Source organism: Lepidochelys kempii, chromosome 1 (assembly GCF_965140265.1).
Source record: "Lepidochelys kempii isolate rLepKem1 chromosome 1, rLepKem1.hap2, whole genome shotgun sequence".
In the NCBI taxonomy this organism is placed as follows: domain Eukaryota; kingdom Metazoa; phylum Chordata; order Testudines; family Cheloniidae; genus Lepidochelys; species Lepidochelys kempii.
Genome location: NC_133256.1, coordinates 196,259,298 through 196,284,619, shown reverse-complemented (window position 1 = coordinate 196,284,619; position 25,322 = coordinate 196,259,298). Strand labels below are relative to the sequence as shown.

The window sequence follows — 25,322 nt, the reverse complement described above, 5'->3', positions numbered from 1 at the left end:
ATTTTGTTTCAGAAACCTAAATGATTAAATAAAGTGTATTAAAAGTGAAGCCATGTTTATGCTAACTTATTCCGAGTTCTGATTTACCTTTGAATTTTTATGTAGGTAGGCTTCATGAATAGTACTGAACTAAAAAATTAAATGACAGTCCACTCTTATTTAAGAAAATGAGAAAACAGCGTATATCCAATAGTCTATTTTGACTGCAGTTCAAAGTATTGACGTACTTCAAAGCTCTAAAGGCTTACCATTAAATATATAATGTATCAAAATGAATAACAGCAGATGTAGATATTCTTCAAAAATCATATGTATAATATGTCCTTTCAAACTCTTCAAATCCCAGAAGGGATCTACTTAAATACATACTACTTACCTAAGTTCAGAAAAAGTGGACTAGTCAATTAAAACTGATAGCCATCCTTGGCTTTACCTTACTGCTTGGATGAAGCTACTACTACTAACAGTTTATCATATTGACTTAATCCTTGCTAAGTACAATTTTTAGACTGAATAAACTTTAAGGGACTGAAATGCCAAATCTCAACCGTAAGCCCTGTTTCTCTTTTTTTACCCAAGTAAATTAAGTGCCAGTGTTCTATCTAGGGATTACGAACACACCACAGTTTATAATTAATTTAGGAGGCTTTTCTTTGCATGCATTCTTTGAAGTTTTAACATCAGACAGGATTCAAAAGGAAAAGGCTTTCAAAAACATCAGTAAGAGCATAAAAGTCAATTCATGCACAGCTTCAGAGAGATGCTAATTTTTTTCAGATTAAATGCTAGTGAACAGAAACGCCAAAGTAGCAGTTAGTGTGGATTCTTATAATGAAGGCAGAATGATACCATGTATATATTCGTTTTCATTAAAAGCATGCAATTCCTAATAAGCTTATTGGAATACAGTTAGCTAGATAAAAAGTAATTTGCTGGGTGGGCCACAAAAAACTCCATTAAAGCATGAACAGAGTGATTGTTTTATTATTTTGACAATATGAATGCTTTAAAAAAAACTTAGAATGTTCATGGGAATTTAATTCTTGTGAAAATTGCCAAATTGAGAGCCCTGGACACAGATACAGCACATACAGAGGAATTGCAAGCTTCCTTGTACTGCCTTGCTAATTGTCCTCAATCTTAGCCTGCAGAGTGTATCCTTATCGGTTAGATGGTAATTTAGTTTCATTTAGACCCATTCCATCCTTGGGTCTCTCCTGAGACATCCAACAAGAGTGCCAATCAGTACCAACTGTGATGGTGTTTTTGTAACGTTTCAGAGTAACAGCCGTGTTAGTCTGTATTGGCACCTTAGAGACTAACCAATTTATTTGAGCATAAGCTTTCGTGAGCTACAGCTCACTGCATCGGATGCAAGTGAGCTGTAGCTCACGAAAGCTTATGCTCAAATAAATTGGTTAGTCTCTAAGGTGCCACAAGTCCTCCTTTTCTTTTTGTTTTTGTAATGTGGCTTCTTGACCACTAGGAATTGGTCACCACATGGTTGTTTGACAACAATCAGATGGTAACAACATTTGGTCCCCAGCAACCTGGGCTGGATATGAACTGATGATCTAGAAGTGTAAATTTCTTTATTCTGTCACCAATCTCCCGAGCCATGAGGACATATTTTTCTGATGAGAAATGAGAGATCCTATTTTATCTACTTCAGTAGACATAATGTGTTTTGTTTTGTTTTTTGTCATCTAAAAGGGCAATTTTATCACTAACATCATTTATGAGGAACTGTGACAGGGTCTTCATAATTAATCTTACCGGAATCTGTCTTTTTCTTTGTCATATTGGATTCCAGTGATATGTTTGAGCCCATAAGAAATTTGGTAAAATCCTGAACTGTTTCTTTGTCACCTGTGAAATAAAAGAAAAGAAAGTAAAGGTATACATGACAAAACACATACATAAAACTCATTTTCAAACCCTAGCTAAAACAAACATGAGCCTCATAACATACACCTATCGTTCATTGTTATCATATTTGTTGAACCTCAAAGTGTGCTAGTTGCCTTCTAGTGCAAGCAAGCAGATATTGGCTCTGGCCCTAAAGAGATGGAAATCTAATTTTAGACAGAGCACAATAATGGGGGCAAAGGGGTAGTGAGAGCAAGGGCTGGGTAACAGCAGTGAGATTCCATGGTTACTCAAGAAAAGCTAGGGCTCAACATGATAGAGAAAAAGCTTGTTTCCTTTTTCAATACATAAATTAAATGTACTGACTCTTGTAGAGGGCCAGCTCTTTTTTCCTCCTAGAAAAAGACCGTCTGTTCATCCCCAGTATGAAACCACTGGAGATACACTGAACCAAACAGACCATATTTGGACTACTGAAGGCAAAATGTGGGTAAAATTCAGTTTGTATATAAAGGACTGTCCTACTTACAAGTAATGTAAACAGATTTTAAAAAACCCAAAGTTGAGTGGCACTATAAAGATCTACATAACTATTCTCGGTACATAACTATTTTTGGTACAACCGTTTTACATACTGACAATTAAGACACATGTAGACTAATCTTAAAATGCATTCCCCTAACAAAATGAAGGTACAGTTACAAATCCCATTGGCTGCACAATGGCTAATGTTGGTAAAATGAGGAGATTCACTGCAATTTTGTCACATTTGTGGAAAAACCATCTGTAGAATTCTCCTTACTGTGCTCAGTATGTTACATTAAAAACAATCACAACGAAGTTTTATCACAATTTACTTTCCAAATGACTCAGAACATTGTTTACTTAAACTTAATTTGGATAACATTTCAAAGAAATCAACTAAATTAATATAGCACACTATCTGAAAATGAAAACCAGAGTCGAATAACTATCAATTTAAATTCCAATCAATTCAATTTCCCCATGCTGGCCAGTGATGAGGTTAGCTGAGTGAATGGCAGGTTTGAGCCACTGGCAAAAGTGGCTAAACTGAGGGCTGCTGTGAATCTCTGAGACGAGCAAATCCGCCAATAAGAGCAGGACCCACCAAGGCAGAGGAGGAACTTTGTCACAATATAAATAAAAAGACAGAGAATGTAACACATTTTATTGGATAAATAAAATTCTATGCTTTCAGGCTAAAAAGACCCTTCTTCAGAACACTTGTTCTCAAGAACTAATATGATTATAAACATCTTCTGCTAATGTATATGGTGTTTGGTAACAACGCATGCAACAACAACAAATCTAGTCTCTGCAAAAAACACGGCAATTTTCTCCACTGTCTAATCTTTACTTAGCCACTACTTTAGGGTGAAATTCATCCCTATGCAGAGGGGCAACACAAGGGCTATGTACCATTTTAGCACTTTTTTGAAGGAGCAGAGGGAACTGGCGTGGAGGAAGCAGTGGCACTGGAACGGGGGTGGGGCGGGGCCAGAGGTTATGAGGAACTGTAAGAGGAGCCTCTTTCTTCTGAGGAGAGAGAAGAGCAGCTGCCAGGAGAGTTAGGAGAAGAACAATATACTCATCTTCAGTTCTTCAGTGTATTTCATTAAGAATGACCCCACCTGACTTCAGTCCTCCACACTGAGTCACACTGCCACTCAGCCACATACAGATCCAAAAACTGGAAATGGCTCAAACCAAAAAACGCTGAATCCAATTAACTCTGAACTTCAGGAAGTTTAAAATCCAGATCTGGGTTTTGTGTTCTCAGGCCTGTTTCCCCTGCAAGTATAGAGCATGGTGACATCTGAGAGCGAATGAGTCAAATAGAATTCTTCTGGGTACTCCCACTGCTGCATGCCTCCATCTTTACCTCCCAAAAAGGATTTAGTGACTAAAAAAATACAATTTGACCCTCAGTGTTGGTTAGTCATACCTAATTTTCAATAAAAACTTCCAAGGCACAACTGGATGTGATCTATTCAGCCAATATCCATACTTTCCACTGGTTGGCTTTCCTGTTTAGTTCTTGAAAAATCCTGTCTCCATCCTCAAGTTCTCACCTGCTTTCTCATCTTTTGCCAGTGGGTTCCTGCATAGTTTGGGTAGTTTGAACTAAAAAAGCAACTTCACAATCTCAGAATTTCAATATTTGAAATTAATAAAACTAAAATTTACTGACAATATCCCCAAAGAAAACTCTGTGTCTATGTTCGTTGCCCAAAGAGGAGGTAGATCTGTTACTCACTTGACATTCTGCTGGCTCTCATAGTGCTCAATACTTTCTGATTATATTATATATCTAAAGTTATACTCACACACAGCATAATTTTACTCTTAGACAATTAACAAATGATGCATTTCATTTTCCAATTAACTGATTATATATAATATATATAATACTGATACATATACATTTAAATACTGGGGAACGTGTGTGTGTGTGTGTATACATATACATATATACACACACACACACACACGTTCCCCAGTATTTAAATTTCTTGCTGACCTACTGAACCTCCTGTAAATTATCATTATTTAGGGAATCAGACATCCAGTAATCCTCACACTTAGGAAGGTATGATTTCTCTCAAATTCTAATTTAGTTATAAAAGGAGATGGGTTTGGACAATGCATATTCTTTAGATTTCAAAGCACTCTACAAAGGTGGCTCAGAATGATTACTCCCATTTTACAGATAGGGAAACTGGAGCTCCGAAGTGTCAAGTGACTCACCCAAGGTCACACAATTAATCAGTTTCAGAGCTGGGATTAGAACCCGGGTCTCCTAATTCTTAGTCTGGTATCCTGTCACAGAACTGCATTGCCTCTCAAAGCCACCCCATATAACTGATGTGACTGCAGTCTACTTTCAGATTATTGATAGCACTGAAATAACTCTTTATATGATCAAAGCAATGGATATATGTTAACTAACTCTCACACAGTAGAGGACTCAGAATGGCGCTACAGCTCAGGCACGAGATCCATTGGTGGGTCTGTGTGCAGGGCTGTCCCTCGAGGGTGCGGGGCCCGGGACAAATCGGCCCTCGCAGGCTTGGAGGCTCCCCTCTGCATCGGTGGCTGGGCAGAGTCCCGGTTGCGTGGGACGGCAGCTGGGAGCCCGCAGGGGCTGCAGCATCCTCCGCACGCCTAGTTCCCTCGCCTATGTCTCCCAGAACCAACTGCGCCAGGCAATCGCACCAGCCCACAGGGCCTGGAGCGGTTGCCCCGATTTGCCCTACCCAAGGGATGGCTCTGTCTGTGTGAGTAAAGATCACACAGTTCAATATCTGTCTCAAACAGAAAAATATGCTGCACGCCATGAGACACAGGGGAAGTAAGTTCTAGTTTACTATGCTATCCCAGAGCTAAATAATCAATACAATGAATGTGTAGGCACATTGACAAAACCATTGAACTGCCCACTATGCCAAACACAGCTAAATTAGGCCAACTTGAAGAAAACAAAGCTAATCTTATATGACAACTTAAATGGTATTTAATTAGGCAGCATGGAAAAACAAATCCAGGGTTTCCAGGAGAAAGGCTGACAGAGCCACAACACTGGCATGGTTGCTGTTTTCCCTGTTGCCTGATTAAATGGAGTTCAAAGTTGCAAGTCAGTGTGGTTTTGTTCGTTACTTCAAGGATTTAGTGGTATCTGGACTACCCAACAGCATGCTGTTTGTCATGGTATCTGTCAGTCTAGTGTAATGGTTTATCAGGAGAATTTCTTCTCAGCACATTCACCCAAACTTTTGAATAGGGATGTGTGTGGTGGACAGTATTTGCTTGTGTATTTATATTTTTCTCTGACTTTAATCATGCCTCCTAGAAACACTCATGCAGCCTGGAATAACACAATATCTAGCATCCCCTACCCCAATAGCAGAAATACCACAAGATGACCAAATCTCACTTTATTGCCATAACATAAATGGCTTTTGCCAGAGGATGGGGTGAGGTGAGTTTATGAAACAACTAACGAAACTACCTAAACACTTGAGACCTGTAGAGCCTGAGCACACAGCTCTAACTTTAAAGGTGGGGAAAAAAGGGCAGCACATACAGTGGGTGGCTACTATGAGAGAAGCAGCCCGTTCAGTTCCGCACAAGGAGAATGCTACTTTGTAGGAGAGTTGTTGAAAACAACAAATATACCATGCTAGTACATTGTGCAGTGCTTTAAATTGTCAGGATCAAATAAATCTAAATGAGGAATTAAAAAAACCACTTTTTCCATTATGGCACAAGCTTTGTAGGTTAAGACAAATAAGCAGGGAATCAAATTCAAAGAAAATTATAGAAAGTGTTGCCTCACATTAGGAAGAGAATTAAAAACAAGTTATTCAAAAGGATGCCATCTGTGTCCCATTCCCATAGTCAGTTTAACACCTGGCACCAGAGCCAAGAATGCAACCAGCCAAAAGTCCGAAAAAAGCCAGCCAGGAAGCCAGCACAGTCTCATATGCTGCTGCTGGAAAAACACATTCCACAGGTTAGCATCTAGATCCTCCAGCTGCCAACCACACTCTGCATGGGGCAGCATATCTTGGCACTGATGCCACAAGTCAATGACGAAGAAGAACTGGAGCACAGTCCAAGAACACTACCAGCAAGAAAGGAGAAAGAAGAAGAGTCCACCTAGTATTCGAATGACAGACTAGCCAAGGTTCTTCAGTAACTGCACTCTTGTTCAGGGGAGAAAAATTATGCAATGTCTAAAGGCTTTATAAAGTACTATTTAAGAACTGTATAAGCACTGCATTTAAACATGCAACATTTAGGCCCCGACTGGCACTACCAGAATAACTATCGTGGCCTAAATGTTGCATATTTAAATGCAGTGAGTTATAGAATACCTAAATAGTACTTTGAAAAGAGAGTTAATATAGAAAACTATATTAAATACATAAAACTACTATATTTATATTACTGATTTAATTAGCTTTTGTCCATATTTGTCTGAAGGACACAAAAGGTGACCTCAACAAAGGGCTAGATATTAGAGGGGAAATGGAAAATTACAATAGGGTCAAAGAATCAATAAGAGGGAATTTAATGGGGGCATCTGCTCAACATCTTAGACGTTTATACACAAATGTAGCTCACGAAAGCTCATGCTCAAATAAATTGGTTAGTCTCTAAGGTGCCACAAGTACTCCTTTTCTTTTTGCGAATACAGACTAACACGGCTGTTCCTCTGAAACCAGTATAGGGAGTAAATATGAAGAACTGGAAATCTTGGTACACAAGGTAAACTATGACTTAACTGGCATCACTGAGACTTGGTGGGGTAAATCTCATGACTGAAATATTGGTAGAGGGGTATAGTTTGTTCAGGAAGGACAGGCAGCAGGGAGGTGCTTGCATTATACATCAAGAATATATTGTTGTTCTGAGGTCCACAAAAAACTGAGAAGCAGGCTTGTTGAAAGTCTCCATGTAAAGATAAAAGGGGGGAAGAAAACACAGGATGATATCATGGTAGAGGTCTACTACAGACAACCAAATCAAGAGGAGGAGGTGGATGACGCATTAATCTAGAACAATAGAAATGTCCAAAACATAAGACCTGGTAGTAATGGGAGACTTTAACTACCCAGATATCTGTTGGAAAAGTAATATGGCGAAACATAATTGCTGTTAAGTTCTTAGATTGTACTGGGGACAACTTCTTGTTTCAGAAGGTGGAGGAAGTAACCAGGGGGTAGCATTTTAGATTTAATTTAACAAGGAGGAATTGGTACAAATCTGAAGTTAGAAAGCAATTTGGCTGAAAGTAATTAGGAAATGATAGGTTTCATGTTTTTAAGGAAAGGAAAGAGTAAGAACAGCATAATAAGAATAATGGACTTTAAAAAAGCAGACTTTAACAAACTCAGAGAACTGGTAGATAAGGTCCGATGGGAAGAAAATCTAAGGGAAAAAGGCATTCAGGAGAGCTGCAGTTTCTAAAAGAGACAATATTAAGGGCCAAATTGCAAATTATCCCAATGCGAAGGAAAAACAGGAATAATAGTTAGGGGCCAAAATGGCTCCATCAGCGGCAATTTAATGACCTAAAATAAAAAAGGAATCCTAAAAAATGTGGAAACATGGACAAATTGCTACTGATGAATATAAAAGAACAGCACAAGAATGTTGGGACAAAATCAAAAAGGCTAAGGCAGGAAATGAGTCACACCTAACAAGAAACATAAAGCGCAATAAGAAGAGGTTCTATACATATGTCAGCAGCAAGAAAAAGATGAAGAAAAGAGCAGGTCCATCACTTAGTTGGGAAGGAGCACTAATAACTGATGACAGCAAGCAGGCTCTAAGGTGTTTAATGCTTAATTTGCTTCAATGTTCACTAAAGAGGTTAATTATGACCAGATGCGTAACATAATTTATAACAACAAGCAAGGAAGGAATACCAACCAGATTAGGAAAAGAACAGGTTGAAGAATATTTAGATGAGTTTCATCAGGTAGGGCCTGATGAAATTCAACCCAGGGTACTTAAGGAACTAGCTGAACCAATCTAGGAACTGTTAGGAATTATCTTTGAGAACTCCTGGAGGTCAGGTGAGGTCCCAGAAGACTACAGAAGGGCAAACATAGTACCTATCTTTATAAAAGGGAGCAAAGAGGACCCAGGGAATTATAGACCAGTCAGCTGAACTTCAATACCTGGAAGTTCTGCACTGCATCTGAGGGTGCTAAAGGAGTTGGCAGATGTGATTGCAGAGCCATTGGACATCATCTTTGAAAACTCATGGCGATCGGGGGAGGTCCCGGATGACTGGAAAAAGGCTAACGTAGTGCCCATCTTTAAAAAAAGGAAGGAGGAGGATCCGGGGAACTACAAGCCAGTCAGCCTCACCTCAGTCCCTGGAAAAATCATGGAGCAGGTCTTCAATGAATCAATTCTGAAGCACTTAGAGGAGAAGAAAGTGATCAGGAACAGTCAGCCTGGATTCACCAAGGGCAAGTCATGCCTGACTAACCCAATTGCCTTCTATGACAAGATAACTGGCTCGTGGATGAGGAGAAAGTGTTATTCCTTGACTTTAGCAAAGCTTTTGATACAGTCTCCCACAGTATTCCTGCCAGCAAGTTAAAAAGGTATGGGTTGGATGAATGGACTATAAGGTGGATAGAAAGCTGGCTAGATCATCAGGCTCAAAGGGTAGTGATCAATGGCTCCATGTCTAGTTGGCAGCCGGTATCAAGCAGAGTGCCCCAAGGGTCAGTCCTGGGGCCAGTTTTGTTCAATATCTTCATTAATGATTTGGAGGATGGCGTGGATTGCACCCTCAGCAAGTTTGCAGATGACACTAAACTGGGAGGAGTGATAGATACGCTGGAGAGTAGGGATAGGATACAGAGGGACCTAGACAAATTAGAGGATTGGGCCGAAAGAAATCTGATAAGGTTCAACAAGGACAAGTGCAGAGTCCTGCACGTAGGATGGAAGAATCCCATGCACTGCTACAGATTAGGGACTGAATGGCTAGGAAGCAGTTCTGCAGAAAAGGACCAAGGGGTTACAGCGGACGAGAAGCTGGACATGAGTCAACAGTGTGCCATTGTTGCCAAGAAGGCTAACAGCATTTTGGGCTGTATAAGTAGGAGCGTTGCCAGCAGATCGATGGAAGTGATCATTCCCCTCTATTCGGCATTGGTGAGGCCTCATCTGGAGTACTGTGTCCAGTTTTGGGCCCCACACTACAAGGAGGATGTGGATAAATTGGAAAGAGTCCAGCGGACAGCAACAAAAATGATTAGGGGGCTGGAGCACATGACTTATGAAGAGAGGCTGAGGGAACTTGGATTATTTAGTCTGCAGAAGAGAAGAATGAGGGGGGATTTGATAGCTGCTTTCAACTACATGAAAGGGGGTTCCAATGCAAATGGTTCTAGACTGTTCTCAGTGGTAGCAGATCACAGAACAAGGAGTAATGGTCTCAAGTTGCAGTGTGGGAGGTTTAGGTTGGATATTAGGAAAAACTTTTGCACTAGGAGGGTGGTGAAGCACTGGAATGGGTTACCTAGGGAGGTGGTTGAATCTCCTTCCTTAGAGATTTTTAAGGTCAGGCTTGACAAAGACCTGACTGGGATAATTTAGTTGGGGATTGGTTCTGCTTTGAGCAGGGGGTTGGACTAGATGACCTCCTGAGGTCCCTTCCAACCCTGATATTCTATGATTCTATGATACTGGAACAAATGATTAAATAATCAATTTGTTAAAACCCTTAGGTTAATAGGGTGATAAGTAACAGATTTGTCAAGACCTATCATGGCAAATCAACCTAATTTCCTTTTGGCCTAGTGGATGGGGGGAAGCAGTAGACATGATATATATTGATTTTCGTAAGGCTTTTGTCACAGTTCCACATGACATTTTCATACGGAAACTAGGGAAATGTGGTCTAAATGAAATTACTATAAGGTAGGTGCACAACTGATTGAAAAACTGTATTCAAATAGTAGTTATCAGTGGTTCACTGTCAAACTTGGAGGATGTATCCAGTAAGGTCCAGTGTCCGATACTATTAAACATTTTAATTAATAATTTGGATAATGACTTGATGAGTTTGTTTAAAATACGTGCAGATGACACCAAGCTGGGAGGGGGTCACAAGCACTTTGGAGGACAGGATTAAAATACAAAACTATTGTGACAAATTGGAGAAATAGTCTGAAATCAGCAAGATGAAATTCAATGAAGACAAATGAAAAGTACTATACTTAGGAAGGAAAAATCAATTGCACAACTACAAAACGGGGAATAACTGGCTTGGCAATAATACTGCTGAAAAGGATCTGGGAGATTATAGTGGATCACAAATAGAATACGAGCCAACAATGTGATGCAGTTGCGAAAAAGACTAATTTTGGTGTTCATATCTAAGATGTGGGAGATAACCATGCTGTTCTACTTGGCAATGGTGAGGCCTTGGCTGCAGTATTGTGTCCAGCTTTGGGCATCACACTAAGAAAGATACAAAGAAATTGGGCATGTTTAGCCTCGACAAAAGAAGACTGACTGACTACCTGACAACAGTCTTCAAATATATTAAGGACTCTTATAAAGAAGATGGTGATCAATTGTTCTCCATGTCCACTGGAAGGAGGACAAGTAGTAATGGGCTTAAACTGCAGCAAGGGAAGTTTAGATTAGATATTAGGAAAAACTTTCTAATAATAAGGATAGTTAAGTTCTGGAATAGGTTTCAAAGGGAGGTCGTGGAATCCTCATCATTGGAGGTTTTTAACAACAGGTTGGACAAATACCTGTCAGGGATGGCCTAAGTATACTTGGAAGTGCCTCAGTGTGGGAGGGGCTTGACTAGATGACCTCTCAAGGTCCCTTTTAACTCTACATTTCTATGACTCTCTCAGCTGGTATTTGGAATTTCAACAGCTCCAGTAAGAATGGTGACAGGTTTCAGAGTGGTAGCCGTGTTAGTCTGTATCAGCAAAAACAATGAAGTGTCCTTGTGGCACCGTAGAGACTAACAAACTTATTTGGGCATAAGCTTTCGTGGGGTAAAACCCACTTCATCAGATGCATGGAGGGGAAAATACAGTAGAGAGGTACAAATACACAGCATATGAAAAGATGGGAGTTGCCTTACCAAGTTGGGGGAGGGGTCAGTGCTAACGAGCCAATTCAATTAAGGCGGAAGTGGGCTATTCTCAACAGTTGACAAGAAGGGAGGAATAATCACTTCTGTAGTGCTAATGAGTTCAATGTAATCTAGGTGGCCCATTTCAAACAGTTGACAAGAAGGTGTGAGTAACAGCAGGGTGGAAAGTTAGCTATTGTACTGTTGCCATATGCATATTGTGAAGCTTAAAGAGCAGCCCAAGACTACAGTCCAGACCAGTCTCGGATGTTAATGCTGATCTTAAGAAGGTTCTACCAGTTTTCATAATTAGAAATAAAAATCTCCAAACGAATTATAAAAGTTATAGACAGATCACGGCAACTATAGTTTTGAAAGTCTCTGGTCCTGATTTCCCTTTCGAAGAATCAGACACAGTTTCTTTCTCTCTCTCTGTTGATACTTCCATCCACATTCTTCACATGACTGAGATAGGAATGAATCCTTTATGAACCACATTGATTGGAAACAGGGTAGCCAGAGGCTCCTAAGCATTCTTTTTGAAACACCTGGGTCCCTGGATTCTCTGACACACAACCATTTATACAATTAAATAAATTCTAGCAAGCAAGCCACTTAACATTTTCCTAGGGCTTGGCAACTCAAAGTCCCTCAACATTTTTTAGGTTTGGAAACGTAGAAGGAAACATCTTGGTTAACATTCACCATCACAGTCAGATCCCTAACCAAATAGCGCACAGACGTGTTCATTCTAAAAGATGAAGAGTTTATTCTGCAGCACAGCCACTTAGTGACAAGTTAATATTCAGTCTCTTTCTAGTGAGGGTCCATTACAGCCATTCTATTGAATGATGCTTCAGCAAATGGACAACTCCCTGCACAACCCCATTAGCTACTTCAAGCTGTTTAGATGGGGTCTCTCTCTCTCTTTAGTGGCAATGAAGTGTGTTGTTTCACTACAACACGAGAATTTGTCAGTACTTCTCTGGTATAAACCCTAATTTCCGATCTTCAATTTGAATGCTGTTCTAACACTTCTTTACCCTCCAAAATTTCATCCTGCTGCAAACTGATGGATTGACAGTACTGGAGACTGAAGGCCTCTATCAGTTCTTAGAATTGGGACAGCACAGGCAATCATGGTGCAAGTGTCCTCCCAGTGTATGGCCAATGTGTCTCTCAGCCTTGACCTGAAAGGATCATCCTTAAAGGCGACAGGATAGTTCTGTCTCCTTGTCCCAGTTATCACTTGCCACTGGGTCTGGCAAACAATGGTTTCTGTAATGCAGACAACCTGTTTGCTGGGAAATGGACCAATATGTTCAGCTCATTTCACATCAAAGCCAATGAACAAACATTAGATCATGAAAACTTTGGATTACTAACTACTCAAGCAGAAGTGAAACCACAGATTCAGAAGTAAGACTTAATTTCTGTTATCCCTATGTATAGTTTATTTTACAAACAGTTTGATGCTGTATCATCTCTTGTGATTGAATTATAGCATACTTAGTTTAAACAACTCCATTTGAAATTTATCTGCAAAAATGTCTGTGATCTTCTGGGGTTACCATGCAAGCATATAAGACCTTTTTTATTACTTTATGCATTTTACCATTGCTTACCATTATCATCATCATCACTGACATTTCCTCTTGAGTTACAAAAGGACATTCCAAGTACCAATTAAGATTGAACAACTACAGTAATATGATTAAATGGCTGAGGGCAGTGGTTGTTCATGAAACTGTTTTCTCATCATACCCTTAGAGTGATAGGGAACTTGATCCCAGCTTGGAACCCCACGACCGTAATTATACTGTGGTTCTTGTTAACATCCAATTAGCTCAATTTGAAGCTATAAATGGACCATATATAAAACAGTAGGAAATAAATATATGCTTTTTATAGTGATGTTCAGTCATGTTAGGCATAAACTAAGCACCATAACATGATCAGAAAACAGTAAATGAATTACAGTATTCCAGTTAGAGAATTCACTCCCATAATTAAGTAAAACTTGCTCAAACATGAATTCAGAGAAAGCTAGATGGATTGAACAGGTATACTCCTGGCTTTTTACTGATACACTCAAGAAGATTGCAGAGAAAGCATATCTGTAAGCATTACCTGTTGGTGTCCCACCCCATTTCATCACTCCAGCAGTTTTTGTTCTACCAGGTCCTGGTGTTGTCTTGTTTAGCGCTGCAGAGACAATAATACTAAATTGCTCAAATCTTTTTTAAATTAAAAAAAGAAAACACTGATAGCCAGGCCACTGCAAACTGAATTCCCTATTGGTTAGAGAGGAAATGACATAATAATGGTATTGTGGCTCATGCATTTGATTAAAAAAAACAAACAACTATGCTATTTTAGTCCACAAATTGCGTCTTCAAAAACCACTTTATCTGAAAGTATGCAAACCTTTTTTAAAAATGGAAACTACGAACAGGGTATGGTTTTATATTCTTTTATTCCACGTTCACAGAATGGCTGCAGAATCCACCAGTTGCAAAATTTGATGGCACAATACAAGCCCTCATTGAGCAAATAATAAAAATTTATGTGAACAAAGTCCCAACTGCTCTCACAAAACTGTGTAGCATGTTGAAAATTGAAATTCTAGGGTAATTAAAAAAAATTAAAACTGGTATTTGTATTAAATTTAACATCAACAAGGACCACAGAAGAAATAATGTACTGTTTCTATTACTCAATTACATATTTAATTAAATAAAAATCTTGGTCTTTGAATTTACTTGAAGATGCTGCAGAAATTTCAGTGGACCATACTGTGCCACTAATTCTTAAGCAAAACTCTGCATTTATTTCAACAGGGAATTCTGCTTCAAAACCAGTGTTGTGAAATGGCTCAATGTGTCACAGAAGTTACCACAATGCACTGCAGAAATTGGGAGTCTGACATGAAATATAAACTGAATTTATCAGAGAATATGGGAGCCCTGGTTACTACTGTTGGTTAAGCAGTGTTATAAGGTACTTTCTAGATTATGCTATGTATTATCTGTGTCAACAGCTTCTAGACAAGTTGGAAATAATGAAACATCTTTTTCAAATGGAAAAAAATTAGAAACCAGCTCTTTGAAAGTTTATCTGATTCAAAAAAATTCTCAATAAAATAGATAAAATCAGCAATGGAAAGACTACATCAACAGACCTACTCAACAGAAAAGAAAATACTAACTACTTCACAGCAACACTTAAAAGATACAGCTAAAAGTAAGTGAAGCTGATTAAATAAGGACATTTTAAAAGAATACGTCATTACCAGGTCTGGTCTGTGGCTTATCATATATCTTGGGTCTTGCAGAAGTGAGACGCACTTTATGTGGTGCTGAAAGAGACAAACTGAATTTAAGTGCCAAGGTTGTGAGGAATAGCAATGATCAAGGGAGACAGGCCCTGTCAGTGCACAGAAGCAAAATAAGCATGTGCCAATTCTGTAATTTTCAACATATTAATTTAGCTGCACATCGAAAGCCTGTGCTAGTTTGTTTAGGAGTCAGAAGTTAACTGCAGCCAGTCTGTAGAGTCTAGCTGGCTACATTCATGCTTAGTTTTAAGAGGAGAAGACATGAATTATTTTACACTCAGTTACACAATTGCGTATGGATACAGAGTCAGTTCTGCAGGATGTTTGTGGCCTCAAGAAATTTAATTAGAGTCTGTAAAAAAAACCAAAGAGTCAAGTATTCCAGATAAAGGTGTGAAAGTTTTCAGCATCACTCAAGAGATGACGTCTGCAAACAAAATGAAGAAATCCAAAGCAATGAGAGCATGGGCTGGTGAAATGCAGTGACAGCATCAAGTTTAAAAATGTGAAGTGCTGGCCATTACCCAGGGTTGCCTCTGTTTTGCCAAATGGTTTTGATATTTTAGGTTTAATGGTTTCTGTATGAATCACATAGGAAGCTGTAAATGTAAAACAGAAGTCAGTAACAGCTGAGTTAGTCACTATCATCTTACACCCAAAATACAGTCTAATAGGCTCTACAATTCTTTGCACCACAAGCAGAGTTTGTCATTTGGCTGCTGAACCTAGTAGCCATCCTACGCTAGCAACACTGTATAATAGGTTTTTAAGAGTCTAAATAAAGAATAATATCTTTTTCATATGAAACTACAGAGGAAACATTTAAGCAGACAGAATGTCATCGCTCAACTTGGAAAAAGTGTTATAGGCCTAGATCAAATATCTCATCTGAAAGATGGCTGAATATATTAATACTTTGCACTTCTGTAACACTATCCATCTGAGAAACAAAACACAAAGTAAAAAGAAAAGGAGGACTTGTGGCACCTTAGAGACTAACCAATTTATTAGAGCATAAGCTTTCGTGAGCCACAGCTCACTTCCTCAGATGCATATCGTGGAAACTGCAGCAGGCTTTATATATACACAGAGAATATGAAACAATACCTATTCCCACCCCACTGTCCTGCTGGTAATAGCTTATCTAAAGTGATTTCCAGCACAAATCCAGGTTTTCTCACCCTCCACCCCCCCACACAAATTCACTCTCCTGCTGGTGATAGCCCATCCAAAGTGACAACTCTTTACACAATGTGCATGACAATCAAGCTGGGCTATTTCCTGCATAAATCCAGGTTCTCACATCCCCCCCACCCCCATACACACACAAACTCACTCTCCTGCTGGTAATAGCTCATCCAAACTGACCACTCTTCAAGTTAAAATCCAAGTTAAACCAGAACATCTGGGGGGGGGGGGTAGGAAAAAACAAGAGGAAACAGGCTACCTTGCATAATGACTTAGCCACTCCTTCTCTGTGTATATATAAAGCCTGCTGCAGTTTCCACGATATGCATCTGAGGAAGTGAGCTGTGGCTCACGAAAGCTCATGCTCTAATAAATTGGTTAGTCTCTAAGGTGCCACAAGTCCTTTTCTTTTTGCGAATACAGACTAACACGGCTGTTACTCTAAAACACAAAGTAGTAACATAAATGCATTAAACTTCATATGATCACTGTGAGGCAGATTGTAGATTTTGATTGTACAGAAATAAAGTATACTTAAAGCAAATGCTCCATGGGGGGAAATATCAACTTTCATGTTATGAATATTCCCCCACAAGATTTGGGGAAAATAGACACTTTTTCTTAAATATTTTTTTTAAGAACAGCAACATTCCCTGCAAGTTTCATTTACTTGACTAAAAACATGGAATGAGATAAAATTCTGAAAATTGGTTTCTGAAAGTCCCTGTATTCATTGTCTGAAATACGCACTCAGCTATCTTTTTGTGCCTTCTCCTCAAACAATAAGGTGGTGCTTATGCACCTGTAACTCCCACTGCGGTTCACAGAAGCTGTGTGTATGCAGGGCTACACAGTCAGGAAAAAGGGGGAAGTCATGATTAATCAGGCTAATTTTAATTATTTAAACTCTATCCCACAGAATTCCAATGAAAAGTATCACATGGTAAGTAATGTCTTTCTCAGTCTTGTACAATAACTTCTTCAAGATGTGTTGTCCCTCTTTGCACTCCTCTGTGGGGCATGCATGCACTCCACGTGTCTGAGACCAGAAGATTTTCTGCCTGTGCCATTCTCCTCCTCATGCTCTGAACTGCGAACGTAAGAGGCGGTGCAGACTGACTGCATCTCCAGTTCCTTCTCCACCATGAATCATGTGCAAAGGAACCAAAGCAGAGGGGAAGGAGGGCAGGTAGTGGAATACCTGTAAGGACAACATATCTCAAAGCATTCCAGTTCCTAATTCCCAGTAATTTCTCGTTCTTATTAGAGTGATAGTCCCTCTGTGTATTCCACTGTGGGTGACTGACAAGCAGTATTCATTGTGGAGGACCTCTGTGGTACCAATGACTGGAAGACTGCTGTGCTGGAAGATGCATTAGCTGTTGAAACTTGTATCAGGACGTGTCTCATGAAGGTATGGACAGAACGGCATGTTGCTGCTTTACATATTTCAGTGAGAGGACCATCACAAAATGAGGGTATCCAAGCAGCCTTGGCCCCAGTTGAGTGGGTTCTCACATCTGGGGGGAGGATGGCTGTTAACTTGCAACACAGCACAAGGCAGCCTCATATCCGCTTTGAAAGTCTTTGTGAAAAGATCACTTCCCCTCTCAACCATTCTGCAAAGGACAAAGAGTCTAGACAATATCTTCTTTGTAGGTAGAATGCCAGAGCCTGGTGGATATCTAGAGAATAAAGTATCATGTCCTCACTGGTGACATGTGCTTTTGGGAAGAAAACAGGTGAGTGAATTGTTTGATTCAGATGGAAATCCAAGATTATTTTAGGAATAAATTTAGGGTGAAGTCTTAAAGAAACGTTGCCCTTTTGGAAGATTATGTACAGCAGATCAGCCATAAGGACCCCCAGCTCACCTCATCTTCTAGCTGAGTTGATGGCAACCAGAAAGGCAACCTTTATAGATAGGCGGGTCAAAGAGCATGAGGCCAGGGGATTAAATGGAAGCCTTGTTAATGCTGAGAGGACTGAGGTTTCATCACAGGAGGGAAGGTTCTGAACTGACCAGAAGGTTCTGAAGCTAGGGTGACCATCCTGAATTTCAATCTGCAGATAAAGACACTGAGCTGTTTGAGATCTGAGTCTTCATCCTCCTTTTTGGAGGGGGGATTAGAAAGTATTTTGACTAAATACCCCCTCAACACTGGGCAAAGGGTAGCAGCTTTATGGTTCCTGATGAAGATGGGATTCTACTTCTTGAATGAACAACCTCTTGTGAGAGTGGTTCCTGAAGAAGGGTGGAGAAGGGGTTTTGATGGGGGAGAGGAGATTAACTCTATAGCGTAGCCAGTCTGAATGATGTGAAGAATGCATGTGTCAGTCATTATCATCTACCAAGCGTGGGAGAAACAAGCTACATGGCCACCAAATTGTGTACAAGAAATCTGGGAGGACAGACGTGGCGTCTGGAATGATTTGGTCCCCATCAAAAGTGTTTCTTAGCAGCAGGTTGGGGTTGGATGGAGAGGGGCGGGAATGTTTGCTTGCTCTGCTGCACCTTCTGTCATTCCCATGGTGGTTCATAGCCCCTCTGAACATAAAAGTGGTGAGGTGCCAGTCACTGCTTATACCACTGTGGCTGTGGAATTTCCTCCACGGTACTGGAGTATAGATCCCCACAGAGCAGAGGGCTGCCTTTGAGTCCTTCAATGAGTGTAATGAACTACCGGCCTTCTCACAGAACAGACCGTTGTCTTCAAAGGGAAAATCCTCCACTGTAGGTTGGACTTCCCTGAGGACTGAAGCCATGACACTCTACACCAGACAATAGCCAACACCATCAATTGGAAGGCGTGTACACTGCATCAACTGACGTTTGGAGGAATGATCTGGTAATCAATTTACCTTCCTCAATGAGTACTTGGAGCTACACTCTATCCTACAGCAGCTGGTTAGTAAATTCTGTTAACTTAGAGTAATTCACAAAATTGTATTTAGACATTAATGCCTGGCAGGCTGGTTGAAGTAAAATCTTTTCTCCCATATAGGTTCAGAGAAAAGTTTCTTTATCAGAAGGGGTGGATCTTGGTTGATGTTGCCTGTATCTTTCAGTGACTGCTTGGACTATGAAGGAGTTTGGAGCAAGGTGTGTAAGTAAAAATTCTGCTCCCTAGATTGATACAAAGTACTTCTTTTCTGTCCTCTTTGGAGCGGGGGAATATATGGCTGGGGTATGCCAGACTACCTTAGCAGGTTCTAAGATGGAGTCATTAATGGGGATTGCCACCAACTTGGTAGGCCCCATGCTCTGCAGAAAGTTGAGGGGTTTATGAGGGGGGATCTGGGGCATCAGCAACCCTCCTTCATAGGTCTTGGAATTCCAGAGCACAAGAAGGAGAAGGGAGCAGGTGCAGACCAATGGAAACTGCTAGCAAACATTTTTCAGCTTCAGGCAGATGTGCACCCCACAGTAGAATACACGTAGGGACCATCACTTGAAGAAGAGCCCTTGAGTTCCAAGTACAGAACTAAATGAGATTAGCACATTTTGTGCATTTACCAAGCCAAATCTTGCTCATGGATGTGCATGCACAATTTTTTTTTTCCAATGGGAGCAGCACATGTCCATTCGAGGGCAGAATTTGGCTCAGACTCTGAGCCCCCTCCTCCCCCTCCAAAAACACAAAGTATGGTATTTGGGCTTCTGAGAAAAACTAAAATGTACCTGGAATATAGTGTTCTAAGTAAAAATGTATACACCATTTGACCTTAAAGTGCAAAGTGCACTCATCCACTCAAAACACTGAATTAAGAAAAACAAATCAGTTACCAGTTTTCAAGTGTGGATTTTCAGTTGTTAGAGCAGTTTGGGGCTTGGCTGAAATCTGGTATGTTTCATTTGGAACTGAAAGTGAAAACGTCAGAACTTATTAAATGTACATCATGTCTTCTTAAAATCAGATGCTACAAATTAAATGCAAGAAGGAGGAAGATTAAAACTCTGTTTGTGTAATCCAGAAGTGAAAAGGTTCAGTACTGGAAACCTGGCTCAAAATCAGGCTTTAATTGAAAATATAATCTTTGAGACTAGGAGGATACAAAGCATTAATAAGACAGGCAACAGAAGATTAGGGGGTCAGGGCAGCGCATTGCAGATGACAGTCCAGCCTTGTGCATCAGATGTGTGTTCCTAGAAAGAACAGCAAACAAACTTACTGGAAAATCAGAAGCAGTATTATGCATGAGCCCTGGAGCATGACCAACAAGTAAACAAAAGGGAGAGAAACAAGAAAAGTTTAGCTATTGATAAAAGAATAATTTCAGTCATCTTCCAAAAGCAGAGGGGAAAGGTAATGACAAAAACTGGCAAAAAAATTCTCATTGCCCAAAGTCACTTTAGACCCATCAACAACATGAAATGTTACAAGGTTAACTGATCTCAGACGCACTGTTTTTGGAGTAGCAGGAAATAAAATATCAGCGACATTTGGGATAGAAGCAAAGGTCAACTTAGTAGTATGCGGGGTTGGGATCAAAGACCAGGTTTTTCTTTTACAAGATAAAATAGCACTCTAATTAAACAATTGCCAACTACAGAAAGTTCATTTTTCAAATACTTAATTAAAGTATTCACATGTATAGCAATAATGCTTTTCCTATTTGTTGTATATTTTAAATTTCCTTACCATCCTCTTCTCAGATGCACACTTCTTCGCAGTTGTGTTAACACTAATGTCCACTGATGTGACCACTGATAGATCTAGTCAACTGATTCCTCCCGTAAGAGTGACTTGGTTACTTATAAGGATGTCTCTCAAAATCATCCTTTAAAAACTTAACCTTCTCTTTTATTAACTATCTGTTTCAATTTTTATTTGTGAGGTACAACAAAAAATGTACAATTTTCTAAAGAACAGAGTTATTGATAATATTCTCTCACAGTGCTAGAGGATTGAGAAAAAGGAAACGATATTTTTAATCATCATCAATTATATTGTCTGCCTCAAGAGCAAATATAATTGACAATTCAAAGACGAGGGTTGGGGCCACCACTTTGGAAAAATTAAGAACTCCTTTTCCTCCTGTCATTACTCACCCTAAAAGTTTTCCTTATTTAATAATCCAACTAAAACTGAATATTTGGAAGATTCCAAAAGGATTTGGATATCTTTCCCTCATTCTTGTGCACAAATACACTTCAGGATTGTGGCCCAGGGCTAAAGAACCAGGAGTCTCCTCCCTTATAACAGTGCATCTGTATTATCTAATGCACCTATCACAATAGTATCTGAGTCACCACTAGTTTTTCCATCTCTCCTATTATTACTGATTAGAAGAGTCTCTTTTCTTAGGGAAAATGCAGATCTAAAAACTGAACCTTTTGCCTAGAACAAAGTGATCTAGAAAGTACCGTCCCTGACCAGATTCTTCCCTCAGTTAGATGGTGTAAATCTGAAGACATCTTACTGAAGTCCATGGCATTATTCTAGGTTTGCACCTGTTCAACAGAGCAGAAAGTCTCTACTCTTTGCAAGTTCCAGAGAGGAACAGTTGTGTAAAGTCTTACGAGCTTCAGAATAAAATGCAAGGCTCATCTTTTTTTGGCTAAGCCTGAGCTTGGCTAGTGTCACCGGACTCTTTTGGAGTCTGATTCTGAGACCTGAATTCAGAGGATAGTTGAAAAGGTGAGGAAAGCCTTATCAGTTCATGGTTCCCTTTCATACAATAATTTCCATAAGAAGAGTGATGGCCGCTATAGAAATGCATATATATCAAAGATGCATCAAGGGGTTCTATGGGTTAAAAACAATCCACGGATATTACTTAAATTCAACATGAAACGACTGTGAACAAATGGCTGACTTGTCACCTGTTTTCCACAAGGAGAGATTCAAATCACGCTAGCCTGTTCAATGTCCTCTTCTTTTACAATTCACTATTGTGTGCTCAATTAAATAAAAAGACCTTAACATCTTTCAATATGCCATGTTCGTCAATTCATCAAGGCACTAACCAATGTCAACATGTGTAGCTAAGCTAGTGCCACAATAACATTTTTAAAGATTGTAAGCCTCTATATCGAATTACAGAATTAATGCAATTACCAGGTTTAGTCTGTGGTACTTCTGGCCTGACAGATGTTTTGGGTTTGGATGGAATGAGTCGTGTTTCTTTTGGAGCTGAAAGAAAGGAGAGGGATTATTATTGTATTCTTCAGGAATCATAGTCCAATGCCATGTTTGGCCCACAGAAAATACAAGCCTGCAATAAAGACAATAACAATTTCATGATTTTCTGGAAGCTGAAATAAAATGACTGCTCAAAAGGAAGAAAATTAACAGTGCTGCGCTGTGGGATGACTTGATATAGTGATCAAAGTGGCCAAAATTTGATACTCTGAGAAAGCGGGACCACTCAGTTTTGACAGATAAGAAATAATAGGTTAATGGGTGCTTCTGAGCAGGTTTGATAGTGGCAGAGAGATAATTTCTAAGACAGAGCTGTGAGTCTTCCACGGCAAAGGATGTGCATACATGTAGAAGGAGAATGAAATGTTGCAGTACCAAATAACTTTCTAGAAGAGTTTTCTTTGGTGAAAAGGGAAAAATACCAATATAACAATTTCAGTAAGGAAACTTCTTTACCCATTGTTGCCTTTGTCTGTTTAGAGGTGACAGAAGGTTTTGTTATGAGTGGCTGTTGGGACGTTCGATGTATTGCTGTTGGGGAAAAATGCAAAGAATCTTAAAATAAAAAAAGAATTGATGAACTTCAGTTTTGCACACAAGATAAAACAAAAACTGCAATGGAAATAGTTAGCGTTTGGGTTATTCAAAGCAATTGCCTTACCCCCGCCCCAAAAGGGTCAATTTACAAATCACAGAATAACACAATATCAATTATACTGACTGTTGACAGAAACAAATTGACTAAGATCTTCCTTGTAGCTTCTTGCTTTATATTTGTAATACAATATACAAGCAGTGGTGAGATAGATAGAAAAGTATCCATTTTAAAATTGCTTTTTGTTCTAATATAATACTACTACTTAGTTCTTATATAGCACTTCTAATTGGTACATCTCAAAGCACTTTACAAAGGAGGTCATTATAACGATCCCCATAGGGGAAGTGTAAGACACAGATAAGAGAAATGACTAGAAAGTAATTAGAAAGGATTTCATGTATGTAGCCACCCAAACGTTTTTTTAAAAAACAAAACAAAACAGTGAATCTTCCAGTACTGAAACAATGACGGTTCATCACGTGCCATTCCTTGAAAATCCTTTGGAAACGAGAAATAGTGGCATGGGGTTCAGCCTCTCCTTTTTGGGATTATAAATCTGTCAGCTTTAAAGTATTTTTGGTTTTCATATGCAGAGGTGTACATTTTGCCATCACTTACCTCAGCGCAACACAGCTGAATAGAGCTACACAGGAATAACTAAGGAGAAATTGGCTGAATGCTTCTGAAAAGCACAACAACTGAGGTCTGGCTAAATGAATGATTAAACCTTAATATACAGAATTACAAAAATGACTCAATTACCAGGTTTGGTCTGTGGCATTCCTGGCTTGATGGATGTTTTTGGTTTAGTAGGCATGAACTGTTTTTCACTTGAAGCTGAAATAAAAAAAACAAACACCCCTGGACTATAATTGCAAATTTCTATAAGGAAATACACTGTGATTGCGGCCTTCAAGGAAATGTGTGTCCAATAACCTGTGAGGCAAATTATGCAAGCGCAATGCTGAAAATCACTTAGTATGAATGCCCAAAAAAGAAGAAAAAATTATGCTGCATTTTGTTTCAATAATAATTGCTATGTATGAAGTGGGTGGCATTCCCAGTGTTATGAGAACGTCCACCTCTTGATGAAACAGGAGAAAGTTGTTGACAAAAAGAGACACAGAACATGATACAATGAAGGAGCTGCTCAAGCTAACCTGACAAAAGATAACTTATTCGGACACTACTGGCCACATTCTCCTGTATGTGAATGTCTGAGGACAGAATTGGACACTGTTATTTTTCTGTTAGAACTCCCCTCCACCTAACTGGATCTATGGATCAGCCCCCCTGATTCCAGCTACAAAGTTACTCAATTCTAAGTTGTTCTACATATCTTTCAGCCAAGAACTCTTGCCATGCAGCATATCCTCAACTGAAAAAATATTATTAGGAATATGCTTAGTATTTATGGCAATTTTTTTTTTTTAGTGATAGTGGTGGGGTCTGTGATCCATATTGGTGTGAAAAAGTAATGGACAGGGACTATCATATCCTCACAATAGGCAAATTTACCACAATGTGGATATTTGGGTGTTAAAGGCAATTCAAATAAAAACATTATAAACCCACACGCTGAAGAAATGTTTCACCCCATGTGTGGGATCTCAAGTAACCTAACGAATATACAATAATATCTGGTGAAGATGTAGATAGCTCATAAGTGACTGCTAATGCATACATCAAGTACTGATTCTTTTGCTCTTTCAGAGCAAAAACAGGACATTGTTTTAGTAAAATATTCATATAATAGAAAATTTTAATTTCTGGAGCTACCGAGAAACAGTATAAACCAGCAATTACAATATAGATATTAGTATCTACTTAGATGGAGAAAAGTTGCACCAATTTAATTTTCAAAACATTGGCCAACATCCCTGCCCATCCTGACTAATAGCCATTGATGGATCTATCTTACATGAACTTCTCTAGTTCTTTTTTGAGCCCTATTATATAGTCTTGGCCTTCACAACATCCTCTGGCAAAGAGTTCCTCACGTTGACTGTGCGTGGTCTGAAAAATACTTCCCTTTGTTTCTTTTAAACCTGGGGTGCCTATTAATTTCATTTGGTGGCCCCTAGTTCTTGTATTATGAGAAAGAGTAAATAACAATTCCTTATTTTCTTTCTCCACACCAGTCATGATTTTATAGATCTCTATCATATCCCCCCTTCGTTGTCTCTTTTCCAAGCTGAAAAGTCCCAGTCTTATTAATCTCTCCTCATATGGAAGTCGTTCCAGACCCCTAATAATTTTTTTTACCCGTTTCTGAACCTTTTCCAATTCCAATATATCTTTTTTGAGATGGGGTGACCACATCTGCATGCAGTATTCAAAATGTGCGTGTACCATAGATTTATATAGAGGCAATATGATATTTTCGGTCTTATTATCTAACCCTTTCTTTATGATTCCCAGCATTCTATTAGGTTTTTTGACTGCCGCTGCACATTGAATGGATGTTTTCAGAGAACTATCCACAATGACTCCAAGATCTCTTTCTTGAGTAGTAACAGCCATTTTAGACCC

At 39.3% G+C, this 25,322-nt stretch overlaps 1 protein-coding gene across 33 annotated transcripts in view; it reads right to left on the bottom strand.

Annotated features, from left to right (window-relative positions):
• ABI3BP (ABI family member 3 binding protein) overlaps positions 1–25,322 on the bottom strand; it is a 315,232-nt gene that overhangs the window by 55,538 nt on the left and 234,372 nt on the right. For 28 of the 33 annotated variants that reach the window (XM_073307173.1, XM_073307105.1, XM_073307116.1 and 25 more), the window contains 8 exons: positions 23,553–23,627; positions 22,649–22,723; positions 22,109–22,183; positions 19,834–19,908; positions 15,383–15,457; positions 14,814–14,879; positions 13,652–13,726; positions 1,777–1,869 (listed from right to left, as the gene is read on the bottom strand). In XM_073307173.1, the coding sequence (XP_073163274.1) occupies positions 1,777–1,869; positions 13,652–13,726; positions 14,814–14,879; positions 15,383–15,457; positions 19,834–19,908; positions 22,109–22,183; positions 22,649–22,723; positions 23,553–23,627 (609 nt within the window). The remainder of the gene's footprint in view (positions 1–1,776; positions 1,870–13,651; positions 13,727–14,813; positions 14,880–15,382; positions 15,458–19,833; positions 19,909–22,108; positions 22,184–22,648; positions 22,724–23,552; positions 23,628–25,322) is intronic. The other 5 variants (XM_073307211.1, XM_073307257.1, XM_073307295.1 and 2 more) reach the window with 5 other exon arrangements.